General features: G+C 44.4%; 4 protein-coding genes across 7 annotated transcripts in view; 2 read left to right on the top strand and 2 right to left on the bottom strand.

Moving 5' to 3' along the window:
* Positions 1 to 197: 197 nt before the first annotated feature.
* LOC109537667 (serine/threonine-protein kinase PRP4 homolog) lies at positions 198 to 6,057 on the bottom strand. 3 transcript variants are annotated; one of them, XR_002171949.2, is made up of 12 exons: positions 5,916 to 6,057; positions 4,742 to 5,684; positions 4,535 to 4,681; positions 4,324 to 4,480; positions 4,095 to 4,267; positions 3,949 to 4,037; positions 3,753 to 3,899; positions 3,342 to 3,610; positions 2,909 to 3,285; positions 984 to 1,214; positions 623 to 674; positions 198 to 465 (listed from the first exon to the last, which is right to left on the bottom strand). XR_002171949.2 is itself a non-coding variant. In XM_019904496.2 (11 exons), exons 1-10 carry the CDS (start codon positions 5,921 to 5,923, stop codon positions 1,011 to 1,013), a joined length of 2,514 nt encoding a protein of 837 aa, XP_019760055.1. In that variant the 5' UTR covers positions 5,924 to 6,057; the 3' UTR covers positions 198 to 674; positions 984 to 1,010. The 3 variants fall into 3 exon arrangements, 2 of the variants coding, with proteins under 2 accessions (XP_019760055.1, XP_019760054.1); XM_019904496.2 differs by having other exon boundaries at positions 198 to 674; XM_019904495.2 differs by lacking the exons at positions 198 to 465; positions 623 to 674 and having other exon boundaries at positions 741 to 1,214.
* A 534-nt stretch (positions 6,058 to 6,591) lies between these two features.
* On the top strand, positions 6,592 to 10,943 carry LOC109537673 (lysosomal alpha-glucosidase). Of its 2 annotated transcripts, XM_019904509.2 has the most exons (16): positions 6,592 to 6,741; positions 6,800 to 6,981; positions 7,038 to 7,449; positions 7,511 to 7,710; positions 7,762 to 7,910; positions 7,965 to 8,139; positions 8,193 to 8,283; positions 8,338 to 8,576; positions 8,629 to 8,871; positions 8,928 to 9,247; positions 9,302 to 9,435; positions 9,485 to 9,636; positions 9,692 to 9,922; positions 9,977 to 10,250; positions 10,304 to 10,500; positions 10,552 to 10,943. In XM_019904509.2, the coding sequence occupies exons 2-16, from the start codon at positions 6,808 to 6,810 to the stop codon at positions 10,612 to 10,614; spliced, it is 3,054 nt and encodes a 1,017-aa protein (XP_019760068.2). In that variant the 5' UTR covers positions 6,592 to 6,741; positions 6,800 to 6,807; the 3' UTR covers positions 10,615 to 10,943. The 2 variants fall into 2 exon arrangements, with proteins under 2 accessions (XP_019760068.2, XP_019760069.2); XM_019904510.2 differs by having other exon boundaries at positions 6,592 to 6,981.
* LOC109537675 (zinc finger protein OZF) lies at positions 10,933 to 13,032 on the bottom strand. Its single transcript, XM_019904511.2, has 2 exons — positions 12,911 to 13,032; positions 10,933 to 12,589 (listed from the first exon to the last, which is right to left on the bottom strand). Exon 2 carries the CDS (start codon positions 12,442 to 12,444, stop codon positions 11,176 to 11,178), a length of 1,269 nt encoding a protein of 422 aa, XP_019760070.2. The 5' UTR covers positions 12,445 to 12,589; positions 12,911 to 13,032; the 3' UTR covers positions 10,933 to 11,175.
* A 178-nt stretch (positions 13,033 to 13,210) lies between these two features.
* The window catches only part of LOC109537672 (tubulin-specific chaperone E), a 4,875-nt gene continuing 2,466 nt past the window's right edge, over positions 13,211 to 15,619 (top strand). The window contains exons 1-3 of the mRNA XM_019904508.2: positions 13,211 to 13,409; positions 13,466 to 13,691; positions 13,744 to 14,527. Of these exons, the coding sequence (XP_019760067.1) occupies positions 13,226 to 13,409; positions 13,466 to 13,691; positions 13,744 to 14,527 (1,194 nt within the window). The 5' untranslated portion in view covers positions 13,211 to 13,225. The remainder of the gene's footprint in view (positions 13,410 to 13,465; positions 13,692 to 13,743; positions 14,528 to 15,619) is intronic.

Raw genomic sequence — 15,619 nt, 5'->3', positions numbered from 1 at the left:
TGAACACTAATCCAAATATCCACAATAACAAGTCACTGTTCAGAATTACATAAGGCTTTACTGGCTACTTGCTATCACAGTGGCATAGAAAATGTGTGACTTTCTAGAAATGCAGGCATTTTCAACAATTATTTGATTTTAAATCGCCTGATGAGTTGAGAAGGGTTCAAAACGGCAGCAACTGAAACTACTTTAGGTACTCAATCTGAATTTTTATTGAAGCCGATGGAACATATTTTTCTGAAACACTTCACTGCGCTCTGCAGCTGATGATATCCGACCGTTCGGTTATGGTTTCATCAGCTGGTGTCATCAGCCCTGTAATTTCATACTTACCGTCTGCCGAAGAAGCTTAACAAACCTAAAACACAGAATCGTTATTCGGTTACGTGTAGCGCATTATTATACTTATCGTCGCCGTTTAACCGGAGGCCCAGCAGGACAACCCAAAATAATTCAAAAAGCCTGAAAAGAAGAACAGAGCGATTATTAGCCAGTTGAAGTGGAATTGGAGATTTGAAAAAGGAAACTCTCTAACTGAGGCTGTTAAAGGGTTTCCTCTTCGTTTGCGACTATTGAATGAAACCACTTAAATGCGCTTTAAGTCCCATGTTTAAACTACCTTTGCATATAAGGCCAGTTTTCGCCCCAGCTCTGCTTCTTTAGCGGCCATTCTGCAATAAAAAATAACATCAATAGAAAATTAATCGGCACTCCAACGGGACAAAATAACAAGTGTCTCTTTTTGTCATCGATTTATTCCAGCTCTTTGTCGAAAAGTTCAAACATATTAGTGTAACCCAAATAATATTAACAAGTAATATGCTTAGCTTAATTTATAAAAAAATACATTTCATATTTCCAGGTTGCTTGAGAGTCCCGCTCACTGAACAAAAACCAACGATTTTTAACGTGCCAATTTGCGAAAACTGTTGTCTACTTATGGGAAGTTTTAAACCTTTCCCTGCCCTTTTTGGGTTTACCTCCTTTTCGGTTAGAACGGAGTTTCATCAGATCTTATCCTGGATAAACGGATGGGTGAGGGCGTTATTTAGGCTGATCCGTTTTGCCGGGTCAATGGCCAGCGCCTTCTCCAGAAGATCTTTCAGCTGCGTAACTTTTTTCAGCTGATCGGGGGGCAACGCTTGACCGGCCACCAGCTCCGCCTGCAGGTCTCGGTTCACTTTCACCACAGTCATCACTACCACCTTTTCCTACAGATACAACAACGAGCTTAGCATACAGAAAACGGTGGCAGTTTGCTTGCAAAGCCCCTTAGATTAATGGAGGAATCGGAATGTAGGCCAGAAGAATTAGGAGAGGAGGAAATCTTTCAAATGTGGCTCTAAAATAGTATACTTATTGAAAATATCGGGGTACGCCCGCTTGAAAAGGTGTGCTTTTTGCTCAAAAAACTAAAAAGTGAAAAGCAATGCAAAAATAGCGTTTTTCCCGAAAACAATCGCACACAACTCGGTAAAAAAGCATTTTAGAGAAAAAATGTATACTTATAAATTTGCTCGAAATTTTGTACAAGGTAGAGTCGGTCCGATATCCGTAGATTAGAAATGTTCGCTGCAAAATGCCCGAAAGTGCAAAAATGTGGGTAAAAAACAAGGTAATTTTAAATTATTTATTTAACAATGAAAAAATAACCAAATCACGCCATACATTTAGAGAAAAGTACTTGACTGTAATACAAAACGAGAGCCGCAAGGCCGATTAAGATGGGACAGACAATTTTTGCATAATGCAATTGTGAAATAATCGACCTGAAAAAAAACCTTTTTCTAAATTTTGTGTCGGGCTCAAAGTTATGAATATTTTTTTGCGGCCGCGCTTATACACCTTGGACCCTTAAACTATGCTATATTAACCATTTTCCATTTTTTATAATATTCATAACTTTGAGATTTTTTAGGACAACTTTTTCAGCTAGATTATGTCAGATCGGCAAAATTATGTAAAAAAATGGAACTGATTATCAGTTTACTTCAATTTGTGTTCTTAGTTATTCTTTTAAATTTAAGCTTTAATTTAAATAGGTATTTGACAAAGTTTATACGTAGATGGGGCAGTTGCAAATCACACTCGCTGCAGGTGTATTCATTTTTGCATCCCAGTAAAGATAATTTCCGGGAAATTAAAACTCCCTAGATAACTCTAACAAATCTCTTTTTTCTTTTGCCTGAGAAAAATTCCCTAGTATGGCATCACTGCTCTCTACTTGTTGGCCTTCTGTAGTCCGATATTTTAATATTTTCTTCCCAGAATTATTTTTTTTGTTTTTTTGCAGACAAACAAAAAATGTAAAAAATCTCTAGGTAATTATAACAAATCCCTTTTTCCTTTTGCCTGAGAAAAATTCCCTAGTATGGCATCACTGCTCTCTACTTGTCGGCCTTCTGTAGTCCGATATTTTAATATTTTCGTCCCAGAATTATTTTTTCTTTGCAGATAAACGAAAAATTTTAAAAATTCCTAGATAATTTTAACAAATCCCCATTTCCCTTTGTTTGAGGAAAAGCTCTGTACTCGTTAGCCTTTTGTAGTCCGATATATTAATGTTTTCTTCCCAGAAATATATTTTTTTAAATCCCTAGATAATTATAACAAATTCCTTTTGCCTGAGAAAAATCCCTAGAACTAGGAAAAATTTCCTAGCCTGGCATCATTACCTTGCGGAGCTCGTTTTGTATTGCAGTCAAATACTTTTCTCTAAATGTATGGTGTGATTCGGTAATTTTTCCGGGAAAAAAAACGCGATTTTCGCATTGTTTTTCCGTTTTTATAGCAACCTTTTCAATAGGTTACGTCCCGTTAGACCCATGCCAATTGTAACCCTCCTGGCCTAATGATATACACGAGAGAAGTTAGAGTAGTAGCAAAAGCAAATCGAGCGACTTACCCGTTCTGTGACCTTATCAATCTCATGGTACAAAAAGTTACAGTTACTATCGAAGTGCTGCTCCTTAAAGGCGCCCCTCCGGATCACTTTGTTCGGGAATTTGCCTTTCAGGTCCATGAAGAATTTGAGCATTTGGTTGTTGGATTTGCCAGAGAAGAGAATGCGGCCTGCATAGAGCTCGTAGATAGTGCAGGCTGCGCTCCACATGTCGATGGCATAGTCATAGGGCATGCCCAGGATGATTTCCGGAGCTCGGTAGAAGCGCGACACCAAGTACGGTGTGATTTCGTTCTCGTTGATTTTCGACGCCGACCCGAAATCGCACAATTTCAGCACCAGCTTGCTGTCATTGACTAGGATGTTATCGGGCTTTATATCTGAAACGCAAACCTCTCGTTAAGGTCCGAAAGGGTTTAGGAGGAATATAAATTACCTGCATGCAATATACCGGTCTTCTTCAGCAGCTTCAGGGCCAGCAGCAGCTGCTGAGTGTAGCTCCTCACTGCCTTGATGTGTAGTCCGACATTCTTGCCGTACTTCTTCAGAACTTCCCGCAGATTCATAGCGAGCGGCTCAAACACCATGCACAAGTGCTGCTTGTGGAAGAAATGGCGAATGAGGCGCAGACAGTGCATTTTGTCCTCCGGGTCGGCGTCATTGAGCTTCTTCAAAATTTCCAGCTCTTTGAGTCCGGTTTTGTGCCTGCAACAAAACATCTGCAAAATCTGCTAGTCGAAAAATCAGCAAATCCTCTTTACTAAAGAGTTAAGATAAAGTGAAGAAGCGGCGATACAGGAAAGTTACGTCTTAGCTCCCAACCTAACTGTAACGTGTTATTACTTACATGATTTCGTTATTTCTTATTATCTTCACGGCCACATCCTGATTGCCGCGCGCCTGGTCTCGAGCTCGAACCACGTTACTAAACACCCCCTGGCCGGTATACCCATAAACCATATACCTGGTGTCGAGGATTTCCCCAATTCTCACTCTAAAAACGAAACATTAGGTATTGTCTCGTTGAAAAATTCCGGTTTTACCTATAATAGCCTTCGGCATCGTCCCAGTTGTCTGTAAGTGCCGGGTTTTCAGCTCCAGAGCCCTTGGACTTTACTATGGTACTTGGAGACTAAAAGCAAACATGCGGCTCGATACATTTTCGCACATACACACACATCAAACTTACATTAGTGTTGTGTTTGAATACGTCCTGTTCAGAGAACATGTCCCACTCTGCCCTCTTTGCGCCCTTCACGTCGGTTTTCTTCTCGGGCTCTTTGGGCTTCATATTGGGGAGCAGGGGAGGCGTCAGAGACTCCTCCTCCAGGCTCGAGTTGCTGCTAGCTTTTGATTCGTGCGCTGAAAAACGAGTTAATAAAATAGGAGCTTTTAAATCGGCCTGCCTTCTATCCTACTTTTCGTCGGGCCTTTGGAAGAATCACTGCTGTCCTTATTGCTGCCGTTCTTTATCTGTTCAATATTAGCGGGCGGTTCAGGTTTCTGCTCCTCCTGCTGTGGACTAGATTGTTGAGAGGAGTTTGTGTTCGAGTCGTCATTGCCGGCGCCTAGACGCTGAAATTGCCCCCATTTAGTGCTGCTTGGTGCACTGCCTAAGCGCATACTTACTTTCATTAGTTCCTCCCGCTCTTTTCTCCGCTTCTCGATTATGGCTTCCTCATCCTCATCGTCGATGATGTCGATGTCCAGTTCGATTTGCACATCCGAGTCTGAAGAGTCTTCCTTGGTCTTTGACTGGCCTTCGCTCAAAGAATCCTAAAAACAAAACATCCAGTGAATATTAGCTGATAATCACCAGCTGATTTTTGAACTCACTTTGAATTTGTCATGGTCTTTTCCTTTTTTGCGGTTTCTATCGCGACGTTTTCTATCCCTCTCCGTGTTAGTTTTCCGGTCTCTGTCCCTGTCCCTCTCTCTATTGTCCCGGCTCCGGGGGTCCCATTTCTGGTTATCCCGGTATCGGTGATAGTCCCGCAAATCCCTATGGAATCCATCGCGAGGTTTTTCGTTAGAATGCCGATTGTCTCTGGAGCGTTCCCGGTTCCTCATCCTGTCATGCTCCTTATCCCTTTGCCTTTCTTTTTCCCGCTGCTTGTCCTTCTCTAGTAGCTCTTTAATACGCCTATCCTTGTCCCTGATCCGCTCTCTAGGCCTCGGCAGGTCTCGTTTTGACTTTTTCTTCTCGGGCTCCTCATCGGAATCCAGCAGATTAATGATTTCGTCCTCAATCACCACCGTTTGGTTTTTTGCACCATTCTTCTCTTTCGCGCCTTCGTCTACAAAAGCTGATGCCAGTTGGGCTTGGAGCAGCTCCTTCTGCTTCATCAGTTCCTCCAGGTCCATGTCTGCCTCGATAACGTTCATATCAATGGCATCTGAGTCGCAATCCTGCTCAGGCACATCGACGCTGTTTTCTTCTGACGAAATGCCCTCCACCGATGCGGGTTTTTCCACAAGCCCTTCAAGGATATACTCAGCAACATCGTCAACCACTGTCGGTGGTTGTAAGGATACTTTGGAATTACCGTTGATCATTGGATCGTTTAGCTTAACAACACGCTCCGGAGTGTAATGGTCGGTTGCCTCGGGGGTTGTTGGCTCGCGATCTTTGTGCTTGTGTTTTTTATGCTTCTTGTGTTTCTTTTGCTTGTCCTTTTCCGGCTTCTCGGCTGCTGAGTGCTTCTTGTGTTTGTGCTTGTGCTCCTTTTTCGACTTCTTCCTTGATGGGCTCTTCGTAGCTTCACACACCGTCACTTTTCTGCAAATAGATGACCAAAGCTTTAGATTTAAGTCGATCATCAACAATCACAGCGAGCTCTGCGGGTTTAAGAGCAAGATTTCCGGCTACATGCTAACAGGAGCCAAATATTGAAAAACTCAACAGGCCCTAGACAAATAAGTGTGGTTTTGATTGTTATTCGAAGGCTTGCTGAGTTTTGACCTGGCACTGCGTGGCCATGGGGCCATGAAATTAGCTTGTAGAACTTACTTGTCCATGCTTGAACACTTTCGCACCGTATTCTTGGGTCACTAATATGTTTAATTCACACGTTTAATTAGATTAAAGTATAAAGTTTCATGAATTGATCAAACACTAGAATGGCAATGGCATTGACATCCATTTGACAACTGAAGGGGTGCCCTCGTGTGAAATCGGGGCCATGTTGCCAGTAAAACCAATTTTTGGCCACCAGTCCGACGCCATGAATCAATAATTTTTATCAAATAAATCGGAAATAATGAAAATAAAATAAGGGCATAATTAATATTAATCTTTATGCTATTTTTTTCAGGTGCTTGAAAATTATTGTCATTTTGTTGCAAAATTAAGTATGTAAAAATTATACTTGCGTCTACGGAGCATCCTTAAACAATTTATCCCTGTGTAGTAGGCAATCAGTTGTACAACAAAACGTGGATAGATGCAGGCGTCTGCTCCGCATATACTTATTATTAAAATATAATTATATTATATTCTATTATTATTAAAAAGTATATGCTGCTCCGTAGACGCAAATAAAATTAAAAAGAAATTTTTTTTTTAATAGACTTCGTCTTACGGTCCACTTTATGTCACTTGAGCGACCATCGTTTTAGTTGCACGTTCATGACAGAGATAGATCTATCATATTTACGTTTCTCCATTAGGCAATGCCAAACTCCCGAAGACTTGTTTTTGTTTATTTGTCAACGTACCACAACGTACGTCAAACAGTTGCGATTTACATTCGTTATTCTTGAGACATTAGTGCATTGAACCCATTATTTCCAGCTCAAGATAACAGATAAATCCCGGACAAAGCTCTGGGAACAGAGTAGGGCCTCCTAACGATCCAGACTTTTGCTTCAGATTGATTTTTGTGTTTAAATTAGGGTGCAAGATGAAAATCCGCAACATAATCACCTCATTTCGGACGAGAAAGCCCCAACGATTCACTCTCTCCAACTCTGTGAGTTTGGAAGACTGTTCGAATGAAGCGACCTCAGACAGACACCCTGGGCTCAAGGACTCATCTCTGAATAATTCCTTTGATATTTCGCCTAGAAAGCACCGTGTATGTTCACACTGATAGTAATTAAACATAAGTTTATAGATCATGCATTGTTACAGCCGTCCGTTTACAAACAATTCGCCCCAGGGGCCCAGAAGGGCAGTAACTCGTCCCGCTCAAGTCCAGCCACGATGTCTTCCATAGTTTTGCTAGTTCTGGCGGCAGTTTTTCTGATAGTTCCTCTTATATATTTGGTGAATCGGTTTGATGTCGTATACGAGGATCGAGCATTGAAGCGCAACCCGATCGTGCAGCCTTTTGGGGTAATGCAGGCGCAGTCAGTTTCGACCAAACCAGTGGAACCGTCCAGCGAACCTATCAAACTGCTGCCACCTCCCAAGCCAGATTATGGACAGTGCAAGCTGTTGAAGGATGGTGATAAATTCGACTGTTTTCCCGAGAATGGGGCTAGTTTAGAAGGATGTGAGGCCAGAGGCTGTTGTTGGATACCGGCTAAAACTAAGCCCAAAAGTAAGGGTTGATTTCGTAAGTGCTTGCAGCCAACGAACGGCTAGCTAATAAATGTTTATAGAAATTAACAACATTCCGCTGGACGTGCCATATTGCTTCTACCCGCCCAACCATGAGACTTACAAGATCGTAAACGTGACACAGACTGCCTTTGGTCTGGTGGCCTTTTTGCAAAGAAAGTACTTGAGCGGCTACCCCCAGGATGTTACGGACATTCAAATGGTGGTCAAGTACGAGACGGAGAACCGGCTGCATGTCAAGGCAGGTTGAGAGGCCGTAGGCCAGTCCTCGTTAATGTTTGAGGCTTTTCAGTTCACCGACCCGGCTAACAATCGCTTTGAGCCGTTTTTCCCCGAGGTGCCGGTGGTCGATCGCGCGGCTCAAAACTTGAACTTCGTTTTTGAGCTGGACATGTTCAAGCCCGGCTTCAAGGTGGTAAGGAAGGCCGATAACACCACCATGTGAGTTTCGAGACAACGTGAAGATGGGCGCGATGTTTTTTGCGTTGTTTTCAGATTCGACTCAAATAGCTTTTTGGATTTCACTTTCTCCAATCAGTTCATGCAAATGAGCAGCCGCCTACCGTCTGAGTATATTTATGGTCTTGGGGACCACACTTCGAACTTGCTTCTTAGCACTCAGTGGGCCAGATTCACCCTGTGGAACCATGATAATCCTCCCTGGCCCAACGTGAGTAACCGCTCTTGTGCAATGAGCGCACTAAGATTCCGCTAATTTTACAGGAAAACTTGTATGGGTCGCACCCGTTTTATCTTCTGATGGAGAATTCGTCCAGAAGTCACGGGGTTTTTCTACTGAATAGCAATGCCATGGGTGCGTGCACGTTGCGAGTAATGAAAACTTGAAAAAACGATTAATATTATCCAGATATTTTGCTGCAACCCACCCCAGCTGTAACGTTTCGCACCATAGGCGGCATCTTGGATTTCTACTTCTTCATGGGGCCGAGCCCTAGAGATGTGATCGCGCAATACACCGAACTGATTGGACGGCCTTTTATGCCGCCCTATTGGGGCCTGGGCTTTCATCTGTGTCGCTTCGGCTACAAGACTTTGAACGAAACGCGCGAGGTGCTGGACAGCAATCTAAAGGCGGGCATTCCTATTGTAAGTGGCTGTTTGCCCCCCAAAAGACTCAGCTGAGGGTGGGCGTTTTTAGGACACCCAGTGGAACGATCTGGATTACATGAACAACAGTAACGACTTCACCTACGACCATATTAAGTACGAAGGTTTACCCGAGTTTGTAGCGGCGCTGCATGGGATCGGGATGCATTATATCCCGTTGGTCGATCCGGGCGTTAGCGCAGCTGAAAAGCCAGGCACTTACCCGCCGTATGATGTCGGGATTAACATGGGGATTTTTGTAAAGAATTCCTCAGGACAGCCGTTTATTGGCAAAGTGCGTGTTTGGAGGTTTAAGGCTAGGAGGTTAAGGCTTATGGGACAATGTTCCAGGTGTGGAACGCGCATTCAACAGTGTGGCCCGACTTTACCAACCCCGACACTGTGGACTACTGGACGCTGATGCTGAGGGACTTCCACAAAGAGGTACCTTTTGATGGCGCCTGGATCGACATGAACGAACCGTCCAACTTTCTATCGGGCTCCTTTAGCGGCTGCCCCAAGTCGGAACTGGAAAGCCCCCCGTATGTACCAGCAGTGGATGGGGGCGTTCTCAACTACAAAACTATGTGCATGACCGCTAAACACTACGAAGGGCTGCATTACGATGTGCACAACTTGTACGGGTTCACCGAAGCCATTATTACCAGCTTGTAGGTTCCGCAAATCACTAGTTAAAGGGAACAGATAAATTATTTTATTTATAGCGCCATGGCAGTGATCAGAGGCGCACGTCCCATGGTAATTTCAAGATCGACGTTCAGTGGGCTGGGGCACTATACCGGACATTGGAGCGGCGACGTTTTTTCCACATGGGACGGCCTGAAGCAGAGCATTCCCCGTAAGTTTCTTCTTGAAGTAAGAATGATATTTCCATGATTTTGTTGCAGATTTATTGAGCTTCAGTCTGTTTGGCATACCGCTGATGGGCGCTGATATTTGCGGCTTCAACGGCAACACTACTGTAGCGCTGTGTAATCGGTGGCAGCAGTTGGGCGCCTTTTACCCATTCTCCCGCAACCACAACACTGATGATGGGATAGTGAGTGGTTTTGCCTGATACGAGAAGCAAAAGGCTTGCTAAGTAGGATGTTTAGCCGCAGGATCCCGCCTCAATGGGCGATTTGGTGGTGGCATCCACTAAGAAGGCCCTGGAAGTGAGATACGCCCTTCTGCCCTACTTGTACACGCTGTTCTTCAGGGCGCACGTTGATGGCGATACAGTAGCTCGCCCCTTGTTCTTCGAGTTCTTCAGCGATAAGAAAACATTCGGCATTGACACCCAATTCCTATGGGGAAGCGCCGTTATGATCGTGCCAGTTTTAGAGGTGAATATTCCCTGTCGGTTTTTCGTTGCAAGGTGGTATAGGGTGATTTTGCAGGAAAACGCCACGACTGTAAAGGCTTATTTCCCCGCAGCACTTTGGTTTGATTACTATTCTAAGGCTCAGGTAACGAGTGCGGGAGAGTATGTAAATGTGAGTGCGCCTCTGGACACTATTCCGGTGTTTATTCGAGGAGGCACCATTTTACCGCGCCAGGCGCCTCTCCGCACTACCACAGAGAGCAGAAAGACCTCGATTGAGCTCTTGGTTGCGCCTGACGAGAACGGCGCAGCCCTCGGTGAGCTTTTTTGGGACGACGGAGATTCATTGAGTGAGTTGTGGGCTTTAGCGCCTTACATAGAACTACAGTGCTGGTGTTTTCAGATACTATCGAAGAAAAACGATATTCCCTGATTGATTTCAAGCTGGAAAATGGCATTTTGCGGGGCGAAAGCTTGGCTTGGGCACAGGAATATCCGCCCAATTTAGGCTCTGTAACTGTCTTAGGGCTGCAGCAGCCAATCAGCCAGGTGCTGGTCAACGGACAGTCATTCACTTTCAAGTTCGACACTGTGCACAAGGTAAGTGCTCCTCTATAACAGGACTTTGTAAGTGATTTTTGGGCATTTTAGTGCCTGCTCATTGACAATCTCAACGTTTCCTTCGAGAACCCCCTAGCCATTACCTGGAAATGAGCGTCTGTTAGCTTATTTTCGTATTTTAACCCTCGCTGTGCTTTTATCGATAATTTAGGCTCAAATTAATTTGCCAAAGAATATCATATTTACGATGGTTTAAGTAGTTGAATGAGCTTCAACTAGAAAAATTTGTGATCAGATTTCAAGGCTGAGATGATGTGCCAAACTGACTCAATTTCTCCACACATTCTTCGTCCATAGCTGTTAAGATTGTAAAGTTTAATCGGGTGTTAGAGCGGGATGTGATATTTTAAAGCGGTTACCATAGAGTTAAATGTTTGCGCTTCTGTGTCCTTTCGGCAAGGAATAAATAGCTTTCCTCGAAAGGGTTTTTATTAGATAATACAAAAATCTCTACGGCTAGTAGGATTTCAGAATCGCCAGACTAACAAACCTAACGAAAAACAGTAAGTAGATACAGCTAATATTAGCACTTATTAGGAAAAGCGTAAGAGTAACGTATTGTAGAATCACCTGAAGGAATTTGTGTAAATTGCACTGTAGCATACCCATGCAAAATCTTTGGTACAAGCTCCAAGAGTCCAGAGTGAAAATGCTTTAAGAGGCCAACTCCTCCAGCAGCTCCTCCGTGGATCTTTGCTCCAATTTGAACTTCTCCATGTACTCCACAGGCACCGTCCAATCGAGGAGAATGCGTATGTTGTTGCGCAACTTCATCTCCATACTGAGACTCTTGTCGAGACAGGGCAAACGACCGGAGTACACAATGGAGGTGACCAAGACGTCGTCAATCAACCTCTTGTTGAAGCCCAGTTCGACCAGGCGCTGCTCCGTGGAGATTTTAGTGAGAAGAATGGCCAACAGCAGCCTCATCTTGCTCAAGCTCATCGGCGTGTCGCGCTGCTCGCACTTGATGGGCTGATGAAGCGCCTCCACGTGCTCCTGAAGACTCTTGTTGGTGCTGTGAAGCTCCTGGCACCATTTGCAAGCGAACGGCTTCTGCAAGTTGTGGATGGAGAGCATATGCTTCTTGAAGTGAGGCATTTGAGTAAATGCAGAGCAGCAGATCGGGCAGGCGAAGGGCTTTTCTCCAGTGTGGACGCGTTGGTGAAGTTTGAGGGCCGTTGAGTGCGCGAAACCTTTCCAGCAGATTTGGCACCTGTAGGGGCGCTCACCGGAGTGGACTCGCGCATGCACGACCAGTTGGGACCTCTGAGCGAAGGAGTTTCCGCACTGAGTGCATCTGTGGGGCTTGTTTTTGCTGTGCGTTTGCAGATGTTGCCTCAGGTGACCCTTGAAGCACTTCAAGCAAATGGGACAGCGGAACGCCTTGATGTTCTCGTGAAAGTTTCTCAAGTGCTTGAAAAGGGCGTCGCGCCTAGTGAACTCCTTGCCGCACAAGTCGCACACGTACGGCTTTAGGTTAAAGTGCGAGTTTTTGTGCAGGCTCAAGTTTTGCGAGCATGTGAACCGAGCTGAGCACATATCGCAGGCGTGCGGTTTGTTCCGGTCATGCACTCGCATGTGTTGGAGACGCTGCCCGCCTCTGGCAAAGCGTTTGCCGCAAAACTCACAGACATACGGCTTCTCCCCTGTATGCTTGCGCTGATGCAGCCGCAGGCGATCTTTTAAGGCGAACGTCTGGTCGCATTCCTGGCACCGGAACAACTCCTTTAACTTGCAATGAATGGCCGTTATGTGGTTCTTGAGCGTACCCGCTTGCCTAAAGGCCTGGTTACATTCACCGCACACAAACGGGCGTTCGTTGCTGTGGGTGCGCAGATGTCTGCGGAGATCATGCGAGCCCTGAAAACTCTTAGAGCAGCTGCTGCATTCGAAACTGCGCTCCATAATGAGAATCAGCATGCATCTAAAGCGCGCTAAAACCTACGAAATGTGCTAGTAAAGCCAACCACCAAGTTAGGAAGTGAAAATGTCCTTGCAAGTTAGGGGCCTTCGAAAAGGAGCAAACCCACAATGCGTGTGATTACCGGTGACCGTCACCATTTACCTGCAAAGTAGAAGCCTCAACCAATCAAATGTGCATCTACTTGGAGTAATGTAAGAAGTTGTTTGATTGTTTAGGTGAGATGAAAAGAAAGTGCCGCGTTCCAAACTGTTGATGAAAATGTTTCTCTAGCTATAGGTTTTGTTGCAAAGCGTCTAACTAATACGGTGATAAGTTGCAAATACTTCCCCAATTTATACGCCTATTTTACTACGATTAGATGTAGCGAAATGTTGATAAATTGGCTGTGTGCTTATTATAATCAAGATCCAACTACCCTGAACCCTCTGTTTCCAAGTCGATAATATGTATGCAGTTGCTTACCCATGACTGGTGAAAAACACCCTGAAGACGATTCCGAATGTGTTAAAGTTGAAACACTTAAAAAATACTCAATTAATACTAACTTTTCTTTGGATTTTAGCGTTGGCACTTGTCAACAAATAGTCTAGTTGGTAAATGGCCATGTTGCCCGATTGTTTGAATAGTTAAACTTGCACAATACACATTCATGCAATTCATTAAGTAAAAATCCGTATCAAATGATTGGGAAAATTTTCCTATTAATTATTTATGGTCCTTATTTAATTATCTAATTTAATCTAATTAATTATAGTTTATAAAATTTGTTACTTGAAAATGGATGATCAAAGATTCCCGTGCCACGCCCTTTTTTATGAGACACAGCTCTGTCAATCACAGGCCACAGCTGACAATAGCAATAGACGTCAAACTGGGGCTGGAAAAGTAAACTATGTGCACAGTCTGCTATTTTTAAACGAAAAAAACCAAATAAACCGGTGTGTTTTATGTGAAAAATTAGGTGAGCATGAAGGAGCGACCTTAAATTAGCTTGTTATCCCTGTTTCTTGGTTCCAGCTTGTTTGCAGCCCATGAAAACGCAAACTGGAATGGTCTCGAGCGACAATTCCATCCAGCAGGAGGCAGTTGGGAGCCGAATTGAGTCCGGAGGGTTCATTGGCACCGTTCGCTTTGTAGGACTGCTGCCTGAGCATGCCGGCCAGTGGTACGGCATCGAGTGGGACAACCCGAGCAGAGGCAAACATAATGGCACAGTCAATGGAGTGCAGTTCTTCCAAACTGGGTAAGTGTTTGTACAGGCGGATGTAAAGGTTTTAAACTACTGCCTTGGGTAGGCACCCGACTGCTGGCTCCTTTGTGAGGAGGGAAAAGCTGAATTTCGGGCGGACCTTGATCGAGGCCATCGCGGCCCAGTATGGCAACGAGGAGAGCGATATAGCGAAGCGAATCCATGAGCAGCAGATTATCAGCTTGCAAAGATCCATCAATGCCCCGTTCATCGAGTTCGTGGGCTTTGACAAAGTCAGCAGCAAGCAGGGGAAGTTTGAGTCGCTGAAAATGATCAGCGCTCGGGCGCAACATGTCAGCAGCCTGGGAGATCCCAGTCAACTGAACACGCTCTTCCAAAACATCCAGCAACTGGACCTGTCGAAGAATTTGCTCAACTCATGGCAGACGGTGTTCGATGTTTGCAGACAGCTGGACCAACTCTTCTGGCTCAATGTCAACGCTAATTTGCTGACTTTCCCCGAAGAGCCGCCGCCTGTTTTTCCCAAAATCACTATTCTCATTTGTGGTTACATGCGCCTCACTTGGCAGGACATCAAGCGACTGTCGCTAATTTTTCCAAACATTAACGAACTGCGTGCGAACGACAACAACATTACTCACTTGGACACGGACAGCAGGCATTTTAAAAACCTGGAAATTTTGGATTTGGAACACAACCCCATCGGGCAATGGCAGGAGGTGATGAAACTGAACACGATCAAAGGGTTGCAGGAGTTGAACATTGGCGGCATCCGACTGGAGCGGATTGACTTTGGGACTGCTCAGGCGAAGGCCGATTGTTTCCCGAATCTAACCAAATTGTGCCTTAGCAACAACTTGATCAACGATGTAAGTGCCCTCAGTTTCCGTACCACAAATTTTTTTTAATAATATTATTTACTAAAACTAGTCAAGCATGACCAACCATCAGTTTTTATCTGTAATTTTAAAATTAGGGTAGTTAACTAAGTCAGTTCATTGACTTTCCAAGCTTTAGCGTCACAGGAGATTGACAATATTTACACGCACACCATGCGTTCATGGTCAAACCCTTAAAACAGTATATCAATTCAAAGGGCTTAGTTCTCTTCAATCTGCGGTATAAATTCTGATCATCTATCTGATCTATTCTGATCATCTTTGCCCGGCGGCTGGAGGAATAAAAATCTTCGCGAAGACACACAGTGTTCCTTCCGAACCCTGGGTAGTGTTGGATTCTTGCAACTAAAAAACCCACTTTTTTTGTACTACGAGTTTTCGGGAGTTATCCTTTAAAACTTGTGCTCCTCTTTAAGAATTTGTCAGCTCCGGCAGCGGTACGCCATAGCATCGCATTCTCCATGCTAGCAGTTTGCTAGCATGAGCATCTTATTAATTTACACCTTACTTATACATGCATGCTAATTACTACTAACACTACATAACCACTTACAGCTTACGCCTTTGCTCCCTGTTGCCCTAGTGGGCTAGTTAGTGTCTGGGCCTGTTTTTTCTGGGTCCCAGATCTTCAAGAGTGTAACGGACAAGGTTTCTCAGTTCTTCGTTGGAGTGGCTTCCAGGTTTCTCAAAGTCTGCTTTCGCTTTCCTTGCGAGAAACTCTCTTAGTGGCTCCCACCGCAGGTCCCTGTAGATTTGGGAGTTTCTAACAAACCAGGGCGCATCTATGGCCATCCGCAGAAGTTTGTTGAAGTGGTGGCATACGCCAGTGTCGGACTGATTATGGTCTTGATGAGGAGTAACTTGTTCCTAATACTCATCTGGCTGCTTCGATTGAGGAGTGGGTATAACTTGGCAGATGTTGCCTTAACCTTGTCGATGGCTGTTTTTATGTGCTTCTTCCACGTCTGCTGCTTATCTAAAGCAACACCCAAATATTTAGCATCTCTTTCCCATTCGATGTTTTGTCCCTCTATGGTGATGTTGCCATCGACACTGTCCTGC

The sequence above is a fragment of the Dendroctonus ponderosae genome, unplaced genomic scaffold, assembly GCF_020466585.1.
Source record: "Dendroctonus ponderosae isolate FM_Combo_2020 unplaced genomic scaffold, Dpon_F_20191213v2 Dpon_F_20191213_9, whole genome shotgun sequence".
NCBI classification, from domain to species: domain Eukaryota; kingdom Metazoa; phylum Arthropoda; class Insecta; order Coleoptera; family Curculionidae; genus Dendroctonus; species Dendroctonus ponderosae.
This window is presented reverse-complemented; position numbering and strand designations above follow the sequence as displayed.